The sequence below is a fragment of the Microcaecilia unicolor genome, chromosome 2, assembly GCF_901765095.1.
Source record: "Microcaecilia unicolor chromosome 2, aMicUni1.1, whole genome shotgun sequence".
NCBI classification, from domain to species: Eukaryota; Metazoa; Chordata; class Amphibia; order Gymnophiona; family Siphonopidae; genus Microcaecilia; species Microcaecilia unicolor.
Window position 1 is genome coordinate 97,399,580 of NC_044032.1, and position 16,989 is coordinate 97,416,568.

The 16,989-nt window shown below is 43.1% G+C and overlaps 1 protein-coding gene across 1 annotated transcript in view; it reads left to right on the forward strand.

The window, feature by feature from the left end:
- LOC115461877 (mitogen-activated protein kinase kinase kinase 1-like) overlaps positions 1–16,989 on the forward strand; it is a 94,552-nt gene that overhangs the window by 45,407 nt on the left and 32,156 nt on the right. Inside the window, exon 11 of the mRNA XM_030191937.1 lies at positions 1,364–1,516. Coding sequence (XP_030047797.1) covers positions 1,364–1,516 — 153 coding nt within the window. The remainder of the gene's footprint in view (positions 1–1,363; positions 1,517–16,989) is intronic.

Sequence of the window (16,989 nt, forward strand, 5' to 3'; positions counted from 1 at the left end):
AAAATCAGCTTATTTTAAGCAGGCTTAAAATTGAAAAACTGAAAAGTTATCCTGTTATGCACTTCACTTTAAGCTTGTGGAAGCAGTAGTTTTTATCTTTGCTCATGTTGTTGCTTCTGAATTAAAAATACGATTTTTGTACCTCCAACCCCCCTCCCTTCTCTTCTGTAGTGCAGGTAGTCTAGGCTAGTGATTCTGAAATCTGTCCTGGGGAACCAGGCAGTTGGATTTTTTGTGAGAGGTTTGCTGGCATTCAAATCTTGTGAGAGGTTTGTGGAAGTAGCTGGCATTCAAATCTAGTATGTATATTGATTAGGAATATCCTGAAATCCCCACAGACTAGGAGATTCCCCCCCCCCCCCCCCCCGGATTGGTTTGAGAACCACTGATATAGGCCACCCTGACTGCTGTCTTCCAGCCCAGACCCACTGTGAGCAGCAGCCACTTTCTTTGAGCCCACTGCAAGTAACTCCTGCCAGGCTTCCCTCGTCCGCTTCAGGGCCATGGTTCAAAGTTCTCAGCAGTAACTTCTCCATGCTTGGCAGCTTCCACCAGAAGCTAGTTCTTAGGTACCTGTGCAACTTGATGTCTGGATAGTCTTACCTTGGTTTTGTAATTGCTTATCTTTTGGTGGGGGGGGGGGAGGAGGGGGGAGGTTCCGAGTACACACAATTATAGTTGGAATAGTTAACTGATTAACACAGAGCAAATATCAGTTGACTGGTTAGGAAATTTTGTGTGCTATGCAGTACTGATAAATTAGAAAGCTTTAGTTGGTACATTCAGTTGCTTTAGATGGAGTATTACTGATATAACAAATCCCACAGTTCAGATTCGCATCACAACCTAGAAGAGTATGTTATTCTAAACGGAAACATGTCCTTTGTGATTTACTTTGGGTCTAAATTTTGTGGTTATTGGAATATATTAAAGGCCTATCTCAAGTTTAATATGTATTATTGAGGGGACTTTAGGGACATGGGTAGGCACATGGCAGTGCAGGTGTCAGAAGCACCTCCAGTTTTCCTCTCAGCCTGTTCTGTTGCCACTATTTGGATGGGCCGGTCTCCAAAGTATATGGCTAGGTGGGGCAGGGCATGACCCATCCATGACTGTGTCTCTGCCTCATATCCTTCTTAAAGGAAAGGAAGAAGAGGTTTTGAATTCTGCAAAAATGTTATTTTTTTTATACATATGTATATATATTTTTGTACCTGCATGCCATGGTGTTAAACCCATAGAAGAAGCTTCCCCATGATACTGGGTGCCTTTCTGCTTCTAAGAGTTAGTCTGCCATCAGTGTTCATTTGTGAATCAAGCTTTTCGTATAATACGTTCATTTCAAATATTTTATGATTTTCAGACTCCTGAGACCCTTCCTGGACATACCAAAGCAAAACACCCATACAGAGAAGATACAGAGTGGCTCAAAGGTCAACAAATAGGCCTAGGAGCATTTTCTGCCTGTTACCAAGCTCAGGATGTAGGAACTGGAACCTTAATGGCAGTTAAACAGGTGAGAGTCTATATGTTGTGGTACTTTAACGTTGACAATGAGTTATGAACAGGAATTCTTTTTTTTTTTTTTTTTGTAACATTTTTTCACATTTTATTGCATTTTGTAAATAGCCCAGATTCCCATCTCAGCAGCAAGCTGTGACCATATTTACACCCAGGGATCACCATAACCCAGATTTTACAAAGTCTTACTCACAAATCCTAGAGCTGTAACAGGAAGAATACAAACTTTTCCCAGGCAGGTTTCTGTTCAGAGGGAGAGTCAGGGATTTCACAGCATCCCCATAGAAAAGCTTAAATAGCAATAAGTTGGTAAAAAAACAGGAATTCTAAGTAAGGCCCTGTGAAGTAGCGTTTTATCAGTTTCATTGAACACGAGGTGGTAATTTTAGCAACTTTCTTATTAGTTTTGTATTTAGTATCTTTTTTTTGTTTGATTTTTCTCTTTCTTCACACTTTTTATTCTGTGGAAGTGTTGCTATTATCCAGAATCTGGGGAAGGGCTACTTCATATTTCTGGATTAGAGTTTCCAGTTGACTGTGAAGGAGAAGCTACAGCAAGAAACAATCATTGGCTAGGTGGGCTCATGCCCAAGTGCTGCTTGATCCTCCTTTTTTTTTTTTTTTTTGCAGCCCATTAAGTTGTTGTTTTGCCATATTGTTGGTTGTATTTGTTTTTGGATGCAGCCAGACTATTTATCTCATTAACAAAAAAATGGAGATTTCACTCTTGAATGGGTGTTTTCTTACAGTAGCAATATACTTTCTCTTGAATGGGATTACTCTAAATGGAACCAGAGTAGGGCTGCTGTAATACTGCTCTGCCAAAGGCTCTATCACTTCTGGTATGGATATCAATCTTGCAGTGTAACCATGGCTATGTTGCTGCCCTGCAAAAATCTGAAGTTACTGCCTGGGCTTCTGCCCAGAAAGTTGCCTGAGATCTTGTAAAATGAGCATGTAGTCCTCCTGGAGCCACCTTCTGGTTAAGAATATTCGTTGCCTCTATAGCCACCTTAATCCAGTGCACCAGAGAGTATTTAGAGACGGCATCCGCTTTATGTGGTCCATGAAAGAAAAGCCAATCGGACTTCCAGAAGGAGTTGATCACCTCCAAATAGTGCAAGAGTACTTTACAAGCATCCAACTTATGGACAATCCTGGAAACCACCTTCTCAGAGAACGCCAGGAACGAAACTACCCAATTCACATGAAAGGAGGAAACCACTTTATGTAAAAAGTGCAGAAAGAAACTGAATCAGCCATGAAATATAAATAAGGATCCCTGCATGAAAGAGTTTACAGTTCAGAAACTTACCTGACTGAACAGAGAGCCACTAAAAAAAAATTAGATTCTAAGGAGAGAAACCTACCTCAATGGCTCAAATGGCAGATTAACCAGGGCATTGAGGACTAGGCTAAGATCCCACTGCAGCAACACAGCTTGCAGCGGCAGTCGAATATGTTTTATTCCCTGCAAGAAGCATATAGCATTCAACTAAGCCATCAAGTATACACCATTGATCTTACCTCTGAAAGAAGTCAGAGAACCAATTTAATACAGTGTGTGAAATACCAAGGGCAGATAATTGGGAAAGAGGAGAATGGTCTACTAAACCAAATGCTGTGAAACGGTCAGGAGGTACTGTCAGGACTACAAAGGTGGTCAAAATGAAAACTGATTATAGGTTTTGAACCCAGATTGTCTAGGATGAAGCGCCATACTTTTTTCAATAAAAGAGGATAATTGAGTAAAGACCACCTTTTCCAGAATTTTGAAAATGTAACATAATTTGGATACTGGATGGTAATGTAGGGGAATCGAGGGATCCAAGGTTTGATTTCTAGAGAATGGGATGGACAACTACTGTTTTTCAGATCACTGGGAAATGTCCTTTCACTAGACTAGTGTTTTATTATGGATAAGGTTGTAGGGAGCACATTCACCTCCAGAAGCTTGTACCAGCCAGATGTAAAAGGATCACCTGAACCATAGGTAGGTCTAAGAGTAGATAAAGTGTTTTGAAGAAAAGTCATGGTTTCAGGTTGAAATGAAAACCAAACTGCTGTACCCACGGTATTCTCGGGCCTGGCAAAAAGAAATCCAAGGGATCTAAAGGAGGAAATGATTTTGTAAATCACAAATTTTATCTGTGAAAAATGTGGATAGCGGCTGAGCAGAAGGCATATGGCTGATGGAACTATTCTGGACCTTGGTTACCTGGTGCACTATAGAATAAAGCTCTTTGACTGAATTTGAAGACATATTTCTAATCGCTTGGAAAAATAAGCCTTTCTGCTTTTTTTAGATAGGTGCAAATGACTATATCGTGATTATAACTAGATCCTCAACTTTATTTGATTTCTTTCATCTCTGTTCTTCTTTTCAGTATTGCTTTTTCAATAATTGAAGGCCAGAATGAAACCAAGGATTTGCTCGGGCTGGACAACCTGGGAAAAATTTTTGTGGCGCAACTTTAAAGCCTCAATCAAAATAGAATGCCAAAGATCAGTTTGGGCATCTAGTGATAATGTAGGGAAGTCCTGAGAAACCAAGAGGAGAGAAGGAGATACCTTGCCAGTGTCCTGAGAAACCGAGAGGAGAGAAGGAGATACCTTGCCAGTGTCAGTGGTTGAGAGACATCTTGACCAGTAACCAGCAGTTGAGGGTTTGGACAGATGAGAAGGCAAAGGAATTCTAAAATAAATAACATGATCTGACGAAGACAGAAGTAGAAGAGATATCACATAGCTGAATAGGTGAGTCATGCAAAGCCATAATTAGTTCTAATATGTCCTACTTGGTGGGTAGGAAAAGATACCCATTGAGTAAGGGTAAGATCTTATAAGAATTGGAGAAAACTAGCCACTTGAGGATGGGAAGGATTATCAACATGTATATTAAAATCTCCTGTCAAATTGGTAAAATAAATTGAGGCCTCCGTGATAGATTGAAGACAAGCATGAGACCTTGCTCATGGGTTCACCTCCTGCATCACTTCTTTGACCTGTGGCGCTGAAGGTAGTTCCTGGCCCATGGAGCTCTTTTTTTGCACAAAACTCCCCCTTCTGAGCCTGAAACCTGTCCCATCAGGAGTTTCTGTGATCTGGCTTGGCCACTAGTGGAAACAGGATACTGGACTAGATGGACCATTGATCTGACCCATTATGTCTACTCTTAAGTTCTTATGAAAACATCTCCCCTCTTGGTGTCAAAGCGCAGATCCTGAGGTACTCCAGCTCCTACAAAGGGACAAGCTGACCTTTTGGCATAGTTCATCTCCCAACCTAGAAATTACACCAGGAGAATCACCTTGGCTACTGCTGCCTATGAATCTGTATATTGGTCCAAATCAGCCAAGTACGAGTGAGCTTTTAAGGCTGCTACTACCGAGACTTTGGAAAAGGCTCTGGACACAGTTGCTAGATGGAAAGGCAGAACCCTGAATTGAAAGTGCTTGCACAAGCTGCAGGAAACACTTTTGTGTACTTCCCTGATCACAATATGAAAATAAGTTATTGCAAAGTTGGCAATTTCCCTGGCTTAACAGAGAGATGCATCTTCTCTATATGAAAGCGCAGGACCCACAGGGAGGCATTGACCCTTTTTAAGTCCAGAATAGGATGGAATGTGCTCTCTTTCTTGGAACAACAAAATATGTGGAATGGCACCCCATGATCCTGTTCTTAGTGTTACAGGTTCCCAGCCAAAGCAGCCACTGCAATGTGCATTCCATAGTCTTTCTTGAGGGAGAAGCCACAAGGGAACAGCACAAAGGCATTTGAAATGAGCTTCATGAATTCCAGGGTATAGCCTTATTGAACAACCTCCAAGACCCACTGGTCAGAGGTAACAATGGCCCATTCCTGGTGGAACAGGCAGAGTCTCTGCAGGAGGGTGCCCATTACAATGGAGGAGGAGGTATCAGTACCTCTTGACCTCCTCGCTCCCCAAAAGGGCAATCCCTTCTGCCCCTTCACTGATGAAGAAGCAGCTGGAGTTTGCCCAGGTCCCACTCCTTGGCTTGATTCCTGAACCATGCGCCAATGCTCTTGTCTTGTCCTCCAGAAGCTGTCATGGCCTAGCTTCCCTCAGGTCCTTCATGAACTTTTTCAAATCACCAAACAACTGACTTTAACGGGAAGCTTGCCCAAGTGAGACTTAGAGGCTGAGTTTGTTGTCCACAGAGCCACAGCTACTTGTGTGCAACCACCACAGAGGTTTTGTTCATAACAGACTACACAGACGCTTTAGTATCTGTTATACATCTCAAAGGTCTTTCTCAAGACCATTCGACCTCTAGACTGATTTCCAGTACCAGAATCATTTGAGACTCCTGAGGCAGGCCTGTTGGCCGAAACATGGTACAGTGTCGAGTCTGTGAATAAAGTGGTACTTTATACATCAGTATCCCGTTTCCCTGGAGTCATTGGTCCACTTCCCTTTAATCGTCGTGCTCTCGTGGGAGTCAGTGTTCATCCACCTCGGTGGATCACCTCCTCCTTGATACCACCACAGAGGCCACAGACAACAAACAAATGTCCACCAGGTCATACAGGATGTTGCCATGAAGGCTGCTCCAAAACAGAGCTACCTCCAGGGACACAAGCAGCTGTTGAGCCCAGTACAGCAGGGCTCTTGCCAAATATCCTCCACATACCTAAGCTTGTACCTCCAGCACCAAAGAGATGAGTGCCTGCTAGGAAGCTTCACTTTTCTATCAGAATCCTTCCGTGCCAAGGCTGCAGAGTGTTAGACCCATCCAGGCTCAACAAGGGAAAGGTCCATGGACCGATCCTGGTATCCAAAGTAACCATCTTCTGGTAGGATGACATAACCTGTGGTCTGAACTGGTTTAGCAGGATGGAAATGAAAGAGTGTTTCTTTCTTGAATGGCAGCAGCGAGTCTAGGAGCATAAAATCCAAGATGCTTAGATTCAATTTTTGGTTCCATAGCAACCTAGCACCCAGGATTTCTTGAGACCTACTTAAATTTCTTTATTATCACTTCCACTGTCTTTCTTCTATTGTAAGCATCAAAGATGGTATTTGATGTGGTGGTCAGACGGACAGAGAAATCTGTATTAATGGAAGGTGGTTGGAAAATATAATAGTCTCGCTGTTAAAGTACTGTTTTTAATGTAATGCTTATACCCCGCACTTTCCCACTGAATAGCAGGTTCAATGCGGCTTACATAGCATATCAGGAAACAAAGTAGCACAGGGTGGATACAGCTATAATATAATGAGTAAAGAGGTGGTCAATTAGGTAAGGATAGGTAAGATGGGCAAGAAAGGAGGAGGGGAAAAGTAGGGGAACAAGGAGGAGGGTGTATAATGGAATAGTGTATTGTTAATTATGGGAGAGTTAATGGCAATTCGTGAAGGATCAGTGTAGAATAGGAAAACTCACATGCATATGGTTTTGAAAATCCACTTGTCCCATCAGAGATGAATGGATTTTCTCAGCTGGTATTGCAGAGAGGAGCAGGCAGCAGCATCTTTCACTTAGGCTCAGAAAAAGGAAACACTATTGTCATCATCTTTCCAGTTGGGACTTGGGAGGAGGAAGCAGCAGCATCTTCATAATCAGGGCTGGGAAGACAGCAGTGTTTAAGAAGGCTCTTTGACCATGATCGGGTCTCAGAGGAGGAAACAGCAGCAGAAGGCACCAATCCTTTTGGGAGGATGAGACGAGCGGAGATGTAGTTGGGGTGGGTTAAAGTGTGAGAGGTCTGAAGGAGTGTACATGTTGAAAAGGTATATCCCCCCCCCCCCCCAATCCAGGCCTGGGAGTACACTGGAATGGCCGAGGGATATTGGAGAAAAAGCATAGGAAGGCTACAGGAGGGGGGAGTGGAGGAAGAGAGCGAGGGAACTGCTGGACAAAGCGGGGAAGGATGGAGGGAGAAGGGGAGATGGTGGACATGGGGAGAGTAATGACAGAAGGAAGATAATGGATTGGGATGGGGAAAATGCTGGCATAGAAGAGGGGGATGAGAGAGGAGATGCTGAATTGGATAGGGAAGAAAAATTGACCTGGTGGTATAGGGACACACACAGGATACTGGACATGGGGGTTGTAGGGTGACAGGAAATACTGGAAATGAGGGGAGTAGGAAGACAGGGAGTTGCTAGACATGAGGGAGTAGGAAGATAGAGGGGAGATTAGGGACAGAGAGGGGGATGCTGACAGAGGGAGAGAGAAAGGGGGGATGCTGACAGAGGGAGAGAGAAACCGAGATGCAGATTCTGGATGGAGGTGGAAAGAGAATTAAGATGATGGATAGAAGGGGAAGAGGAGAGATGCTAGGCAGAGGAGGAAAAAGAAAGGTGCTGTACAGAAGAGAAGAGAAAAAGAGGTGGTGTTGGATAGAGGGGAGGAGAAAGAGGAGATGCTGGAAGGAGTGTTAGCAAAAACAACTGGGGAAACATAAGGTGATGAATGGGAGGGCTGGGGTGAGAGTTGAAAGCTGTAGGAAGATGCAGTGAAAAGAGAAAGATTTGAAGACTGGATAGTAAGGATGAATGAAATCTGAGCTGATAGGCAGAAAAATAAATGGAAGAAAGTTGAAAGGAAAAGATCAAAATCAGAGATGGATGTCAGAGGTCCCTATTCATATATGTTGGGGTATTTATTGACCTTCATCTCTTTCAAACCTCAAATCTTTTGTGGTCAGATCTGTTTTCTTGCCCTCCACCAATTTCGCTCAGTACGTTCTTTTTTTTTTTTTTTGGACTCTGACTCTCAAATGACACTCCTGTACACTCATATCCAGGCTGGAGTACTGCAATACCATCTACACTGGCTTACCGCAGTACTCCATCAAGCAACTACAAACTGTCCAGAATACTGCCATACAAATTTTATCTTGTGCCTCTTTTGTTCATCAAGCAACTACAAACTGTCCAGAATACTGCCATACAAATTTTATCTTGTGCCTCTTTTGTTCATCAAGCAACTACAAACTGTCCAGAATACTGCCATACAAATTTTATCTTGTGCCTCTTTTGTTGATCAAGCTTCACTTGTTACCAGTCTTCTACCGCATTCAGTTTAAACTTCTTACCTTAGCACATAAGGCTTTATACACTGGCATCTCCACGTACCTGTCATTGCTCACTGTCCCTTATATACCTGGCAGAGCTCTCCATTCTCTCCGTGATGGCCATTTATATGTTCCATCTGTTCCCCATGCCTGTTTGGAATCCACTGATCGGTAGCCGCTTTCTGCACAATCCCTCTTCTCTGAAATTCTCTTCCCATTTTACTGCACACTATTTTGCTTTGTGCTTTGGGAACTTAAAGATTGGGGTGTAAAGGAGGAATTGTAGGTTGGTTTTAGGCAAAATAAAAATATAAAAAGCAATTTTATGAACTAATCTCCATAGTCTTTTCCACTTAGTTTCAAAAACTTTGTACCACAGCATTAACAATCTAGCAGACATTGCAGGATCTAGTTTAGTCTTCCTGCCCACCCCTAGGACAACTCTTCATTTATAGTCAGTTATTGTAATTAGAGTAACAAGCAAGGAGTGCTCATACAGAGTTTTAAATACATTTCATTACCATCTAAGAAGGAAACACTAAATCATACAATATACTATATAAACTAAAAGACACTTTTATATTAGGCTAATATCCTTAATACTGTAGCAAGTTTTAAATTATTGAAAAACTCAAAAACACTAAGATGGAGTCAGCAGTCCAGCAGCGAGAGGGGTACTATCCAGTCTTTTGCATTGAGTGTCACATGTATGATTATCTCCCAGTTGGTGAGATGTCATAAGTGTGTGCCCGATGCAAAGAGCTCCTAGCTCTCAGAGAACGTGTCCGTTCTCTTGAGGCTAGAGTAGCAGACTTGGTGGAGCTGAGGGAGACAGAGAGGTGCATAGAGGAGACCTACAGGGATGTTGTAGAGAAGTCCCACCTCCAGTCTGGTAGCCCCTGTGCTACTTTGGAGGAGTGAGGTCTCCTATAAGGAGAGCATCACCCTGGTGAAGTAAGAAGTGCTGCCTGGGAGGGAAAGGTTAGGACAGCTCTTGTAGTTGGTGATTCGATCATTAGTCATATAGATAGCTGGGTGGCCTGGTGACTTGCCGGCCTGGTGCGAAGGTGGCGGACTTCACACATCACCTAGATAGGATTTTAGATAGTGCTGGGGAGGAGCCGGCTGTCTTGGTACATGTGGGTACCAATGACATAGGAAAATGTGGGAGAGAGGTTCTGGAAGCCAAATTTAGGCTCTTAGGTAGAAAGCTCAAATGCAGATACTCTAGGGTAGCATTTTCTGAAATGCTACCCGTTCCACGCGCAGGGCCCAAGAGACAGGCAGAGCTCCAGAGTCTCAATGTGTGGATAAGACGATGGTGCAGGGAGGAGGGTTTTAGATTTGTTAGGAACTGGGCAGCATTCTGGGGAAGGGGGAGCCTATTCCGAAAGGATGGGCTCCACCTTAACCAGGGTGGGTCCAGGCTGCTGGCGTCAGCATTTAAAAAGGACATAGAGCAGCTGTTAAACTAGAAACAGTCACTCAAAAGCGCATGGTTCGGGATAAGGTATCTTTCAAAGATATCACCAAAACAGGGATGATAGGGTATCCTGATAGTGAGGTTGCAAAAGAGACCGTAGTAGATCAGGTGTCCTTAAATTAAAAATAAAAATCAGACAAAAGATTGCAAATTAATACTGTCAAGTACTAAGCATGATGTAAATAGGAACAACAAACATAATTTAAAATGTCTGTATGCGAATGCCAGGAGCCTAAGAAATAAGATGGGAGAGTCAGAATATATTGCACTAAATGAAAAGTTAGATATAATAGTCATCTCTGAGACCTGGTGGAAGGAGGATAACCAGTGGGACACTGTCATACCGGGATACAAATTATATCGTAGTGATAGGGTGGATCGAATTGGTGGAGGGGTAGCATCATGATCTTTAATGTAATACCACTTTTATCTCTCACTCCGGAATGACGATCGCCATGACGGAACAATGTAAGCCACATTGAGCCTGCAAATAGGTGGGAAATGTGGGATACAAATGCAGCAAATAAATAAATTGTATATTAACGAGAGCCTTGAATCAAATAGATTGAAAATTCTGCAGGAAACAAAATAACTTCTTGGAAACACTGTGGATTGAAATTCCATGTGTAAAGGGGAAAAGGATAGTGGAGTGGAGGAGTGGCCTAGTGGTTAGGGTGGTGGACTTTGGTCCTGGGGAACTGAGGAACTGAGTTTGATTCCCGGCACAGGCAGCTCCTTGTGACTCTGGGCAAGTCACTTAACCCTCCATTGCCCCATGTAAGCCGCATTGAGCCTGCCATGAGTGGGAAAGCGCGGGGTACAAATGTAACAAAAATAAAATAGGAGTGTACTACCGTCCACCTGGCCAGGATGAACAGACGGATGCAGAAATGTTAAAGGAAATTAGGGATGCAAACAAACTGGGCAACACAATAATAATGGGTGATTTCAATTACCCCGATATTGACTGGATAAATGTAACATCGGGGCACGCTAGGGAGGTAAAATTTCCTTGATGAAATCAAGGACAGCTTTATGGAGCAGCTGGTTCAGGAGCCGATGAGAGAAGGAAAAATTATAGACCTAGTCCTTAGTGGAGCGCATGATCTGGTGCGGAAGGTAATGGTGCTGGGGCCACTTGATAACAGTGATCATAATATGATCGGATTTGATATTAGCTTTGAAGTAAGTATACAAAGGAAATCAAATACGTGAGCGTTTAACTTTAAAAAAGGAGACTATGATAAAATGAGAAGAACGGTGAAAAAAAAACTTAGGAGTGACTGCAGGGGTCACAAATTTACATCAGGTGTGGATGCTGTTCAAAAACACCATCCTGGAAGCCCAGGCCAAATATATTCTGTGTATTAAAAAAGGAGGAAGGAAGACCAAACGACAGCCAGCATGGTTAAAAAGTGAGGTGAAGGAAGCTATTAGAGCTAAAAGAAAATCCTTCAGAAAATGGAAGAAGGAACTGACTGAAAATAATAAGAAACAGCATAAGGAATGTCAAGTCAAATGCAAAGCGCTGATAAGGAAGGCTAAGAGGGACTTTGAAAAAAAGATTGCTTTGGAGGCAAAAACACATAGTAAAAGCATTTTTAGGTATATTAAAAGCAGGAAGCCGGCAAAAGAATCGGCTGGACCGCTAGATGACCGAAGAGTAAAAGGGTGTAATGGGGCAGTTCTACAAACTGAAGAGTAGCAAATCTCCTGGACCGAATGGTATTCATCCCAGAGTACTGATAGAACTGAAAAATGAGCTTGCAGAGCTATTGTTAGAAATATGTAATTTATCCTTAAAATCGAGCGTGGTACCGGAAGATTGGAGGGTGGCCAATGTAACACTGATTTTTAAAAAAGGTTCCAGAGGAGATCTGGGAAAATATAGACCAGTGAGGTGAGTCTGACGTCGGTGCCGTGCAAAATGGTAGAGAAAATTATTAAGAACAAAATTACAGAGCATATTCAAAAGCATGGATTAATGAGACAAAGTCAACATGGATTTAGTGAAGGGAAATCTTGCCTCACCAATCTACTACATTTCTTTGAAGGGGTGAACAAACATGTGGATAAAGGTGAGCCGGTTGATGTGTATCTGGATTTTCAGAAGGCTTTTGACAAAGTACCTCTGACAGACTCCAGAGGAAATTGGAGAGTCATGGGATAGGAGGTAGTGTTCTATTGTGGATTAAAAACTGGTTAAAAGATAGAAAACAGAGAGTAGGGTTAAATGGTCAGTATTCTCAATGGAGAAGGGTAATTAGTGGGGTTCCCCAGGGGTATGTGCTGGGACCGCTGCTTTTTAACATATTTATAAATTACCTAGAGATGGGAGTAACTAGTGAGGTTAAATTTGCTGATGACACAAAGTTATTCAAAGTCGTTAAATCTCGGGAAGATTGTGAAAACTTACAAGAGGACCTTACGAGACTGGGAACCGGGGCATCTAAATGCCAGATGACAATTAATGTTAGCAAGTGCAAAGTGATGCATGTGGGAAAGAGGAACCTGAATTATAGGTACATCATGCAAGGTTCCACGTTAGGAGTCACGGACCAAAAAAGGGATTTAGGTGTCATCGTTTATGATACGTTGAAACCTTCTACTCAGTGTGCTGCTGCAGCTAAGAAAGCAAATAGAATGTTAGGTATTATTAGGAAAGGAATGGAAAACAAAAATGTGGATGTTTATAATGCCTTTGTATCGCTCCATGGTGCGACTGCACCTCGAATATTGTGTTCAGTTCTGGTTGCCGCATCTCAAAAAAGATATAGTGGAATTAGAAAAGGTGCAGAGAAGGGCAACAAAAATGATAAAGGGGATGGGACGACTTCCCAATGATGAAAGGCTAAAGTGCTAGGGCTGTTCAGCTTGGAGAAAAGGCGGCTGAGGGGAGATATGATAGAGGTCTATAAAATAATGAGTGGAGTTGAACGGGTAGATGTGAAGTGTCTGTTTATGCTTTCCAAAAATACTAGGACTAGGGGGCATGCGATGAAGCTACAAGGTAGTAAATTTAAAACTCTGGAATTGGTTGCCAGAGAATGTAGTAAAGGCGGTTAGCTTAGCAGAGTTTAAAAAAGGTTTGGATGGCTTCCTAAAGGAAAATAGACCATTATTAAATGGACTTGGGGAAAATCCACTATTTCTGGGATAAGCAGTATAAAATGTTTTGTACTTTTTTGGGATCTTGCCAGGTATTTGTGACCTGGATTGGCCACTGTTGGAAACAGGATGCTGGGCTTGATGGACCTTTGGTCTTTCCCAGTATGGCAATACTTATGTACACACCAAGTTGTCTTATACCTTTTTCCAATTGGCCTTTGGGGATAGGGTCCAGACTTGATGCATTCTAGGTTGTCACAAGTTGTTTGGATGTTGCCTGTACACTGTGTTCATGCTACCTCTCCTTGCCCTATTTTTCTGCTACCTTTGTCTGTTTCCTCTTTTATTATTATTAATTACATTTGTACCCCGCGCTTTCCCACACATAGGTTCAATGCGGCTTACATTTTCTGTCTATAAATGTGGAGTTTCTGTCTGCATTTCTTAGCTGTACTTATTGTAAACCGCCTCGCTGTTTTGTGATGAGAGGCAGTATATCAAGTCCTAATAAACCATAAACTATAAGTGAAGAAGACAGGAAGTGAGAGAAGTAGTGGCAGATGGACTGGATACCCTAAAAAGAGTTATGAAAAGACAGAGGAAAGCAAAAACTGGAGACTGTAATAAACAAGAATAAAATGACCAGACAACAAAGATAGAGTAAAGATTTTTATATTTAATTTAGCAAGTGGAAACTGAGTTTTACAGCAGGAATTTACATCTAGTTTTGTTGTATTTTGTAATCCTATATAATAATTCTCACCTCCAACGTTCTGACTTGCCTGGGACCGTGCGAGTTGGTCTGCTAGGCTCCGCAGATCAAGCTGACATCACCATAGCCATTATGATGTCAACTTCAGAACCCGGGAGGGGGGAACATGCCTCACAGCTGAACCATGTCCAGAGGAGGGTCGCTGGACATGGGTGGCTGCAGGGGAACCAAAGAAAACCTTGCTAGTGCCCGTTTCATTTGTGTCAGAAATGGGCCTTTTTTACTAGTTGAATCATATTTTTGTTGAGTTATGTAGGAAAGGTCCTAGTTCCATTGTGGGGGACAGTGGTTTGTGTTACAAAACTGGAGGATCAGGGTTTATACTGAAATTGTTAAAGCTGCCAAGATACCCAGTTCCAACAGGAAGATTTTAGGCTGTTTCTGGCTTTCTAACAACCCTATACTGATGCATTACGGGACCCCAGCATGGATTTCAGTGAGTAGAATCAGGGACTGTAACTTCCACACTGCTTTGCGGTATAAGTTCAAAACCAGAATTGGCAGTGTCTTCCTCATGGAACTAAGTAACTTGGCAAGTCTGAATTCTGGTCTATCTTGTATGGAATCCAGATTTCACTCCCATGTAGAAGAGTTTGTGAAATTCTATCGTTTACAATGGTTGGTTGTCTTCTGGGTGACTGAAACTAGCTGACAGAATTCTTTAGACAAAGAAGTCCCATGGGACTTACTGTCTTTTATAGCTTATTTATGAGGGATAATAATGATGTATAGAATTTAGGGGGCTAATTATGATGTATGGAAATGTCACTTCTGTCTCGAGAGGCCACTGAAAATACTTGATACAATTTCCTTCAGTTTCTCTGGAAATTTTCCAAACTGCAAAGAAATGAAATCTTGTAATCATTTAACTATATTTTTACCATATAGTGTACTCCCAAAAGCATCTCTACCCCCAACACACATAATTAAGGTAGGATGAATGTTGGCAAGTGCAGTTTTGTTCATGGCGAGAAAGTCCTGAAGGAATTTTAGAACCCCTGGAAATACAATTTGTTTGTTTTCTAGGATATAGTAGTATATTCTGAGGTTACAGTTTTCCTTTGAAGTTGTCTTTGACAGCAAAATCATACCTGTTCCTAAACTCAGAAGAACTACAATTGTTCTGGCATTAATGATTGGTCATTAACTACCAGATATCATTTTTATTGCATTTTATTTTAATAGGGTAAGGGGATGGGACTTGATATGCTGCCTTTCTATGGTTACAATTGGACCAGTTTACATGTTACATACAGGTACTTATTTTGTACTTGGGGCAATGCAGGGTTAAGGGGCTCTTTTATGAAGCCGTTTCAAAAAGTGGTCTGCGGCAGTGCGATCACGTCTTTTGGGCACGCACTGGACCAGTTTCTTCCAGGTCTGGAAAATGAACGTGTGGCAAAATAAAAACCAGCGCGCGTCCATTTTCAGCCTGAGACCTTACCACCACCCATTGCTTAGTGGTAAGGTCTCACTCACATCGTGCGTACACTGCCTTTTACCACCGGGTAAGCGCCATATGGTACAAAATAGAAAATATTTTCTACCGCGTGTTTTCAACGTGCACCAAATTCAGAATTACCGCCTGGGGCACACGGTAACCGGGCAGTAATGCTGATTGGGTGCGCGTGGGGCCTTACGCACCTTTGTAAAAGGGCCCCTAAGTGACTTGCCCAGAGTCACAAGCAGCTGCAGTGGGAACTGAAACCAGGCCACTGCACTAACCATTAGGCTAATTCTCCACTCCAACACTTAAGTTCCACTTTTTCTTTACAACGCAAAGCAGATCACAGAGTAACATTCATTATATACTAAACAATACAACAATGACCACAAGCATACAAATAAAGTGTTAAAAAAATCTGAGATGTGTTAAAATCAAAAATATGTTGAGCTAAAGAGGAATTTGTCTCACTTAGCATCATAACACGATAAACAGGTATGTAGAAAATTGAGATTCCATATCATCATGCTGATCAATCCATAGACTGGTGGGTTGTGTCCATCTACCAGCAGGTGGAGATAGAGAGCAAACTTTTGCCTCCCTATATGTGGTCATGTGCTGCCGGAAACTCCACAGTATGTTCTCTATCTCAGCAGGTGGTGGTCACACACAGCAGCAGCTCTGGCTAGGCCTCCAAGCCTAATTTTTAGGTTTTGTTGAGGGCTCCTCTTGAGCAAGTGCAAACCTGGTGGCGCCAGGTCCCTCCTTTTCTCCCCCCTCCCGCTGGCTCCGTTAAAAAAAAAAAAAATTTGAACGTCCTTAAAGGCGTTTATTTCGACGTTTATTTAAACGTTTATTGCAGCTACTCACTGGGACACCAGGTCGTTACAGCTCGGAGCGGAAAGCAGGTAATTTTTACCTTTTTATAGCGGGCAGGGGGTTCCCCGATTGATCTCCACGTGGCCTATGGCGTCGGAGGGCGAGGGCGCAAAGAGTCGCTCCCCGGATCGCTTGGGCGCTTCTAGAGGGGATGCGGGGGTCTTAAAGTCTGATTCGCCCTTGTTGGGTGACAGATTCGTGACCGATGAGTGTCCCGGTCCTTCCTCCGGTGTGGCGGTTTTTCCCCGCCATAAACGCCCATCCCCCGCTGCTCGCCTCCGTCATCTTGGCCGGCCACGCGGCTCGGACGGCTTCTTCTTGGGCCGCCCTTGAGGTGGGAGACATTAATGCCATGAACGCCCTTAATTTGGGCGACGGCACAAAAGCGGCTAAAGTTAAGCGCCGTTCTTCCTGCGCGGCTCCTTCGCGAAGTGTCGCGCCGGACGCCATCTTGGATGCGCAGCATGTCTCTCCCCCGCTCTTGCGAGCGCCGGTTGAGGGTGCGTCTAGGGCTGTAGCCCAGGCTGCGGAAGTGCACAGTCTGGGGGGTTTCTCCCCCGAGTTTGTTTTGCTGCTGCAACAGGCCTTCCTTATGCAAAACGCTGCCCCTGCTCCCTCGTCTGGTAAAGAGGTTGAGGCCCCCGGAGGTAAACGCCCTCGGGTTGATTCCCAGGCCTTGGAGGACTTTGTCTCCTCCGATGTAGATGAGGGCAGCGTATCTGAGTTCTCCCAACG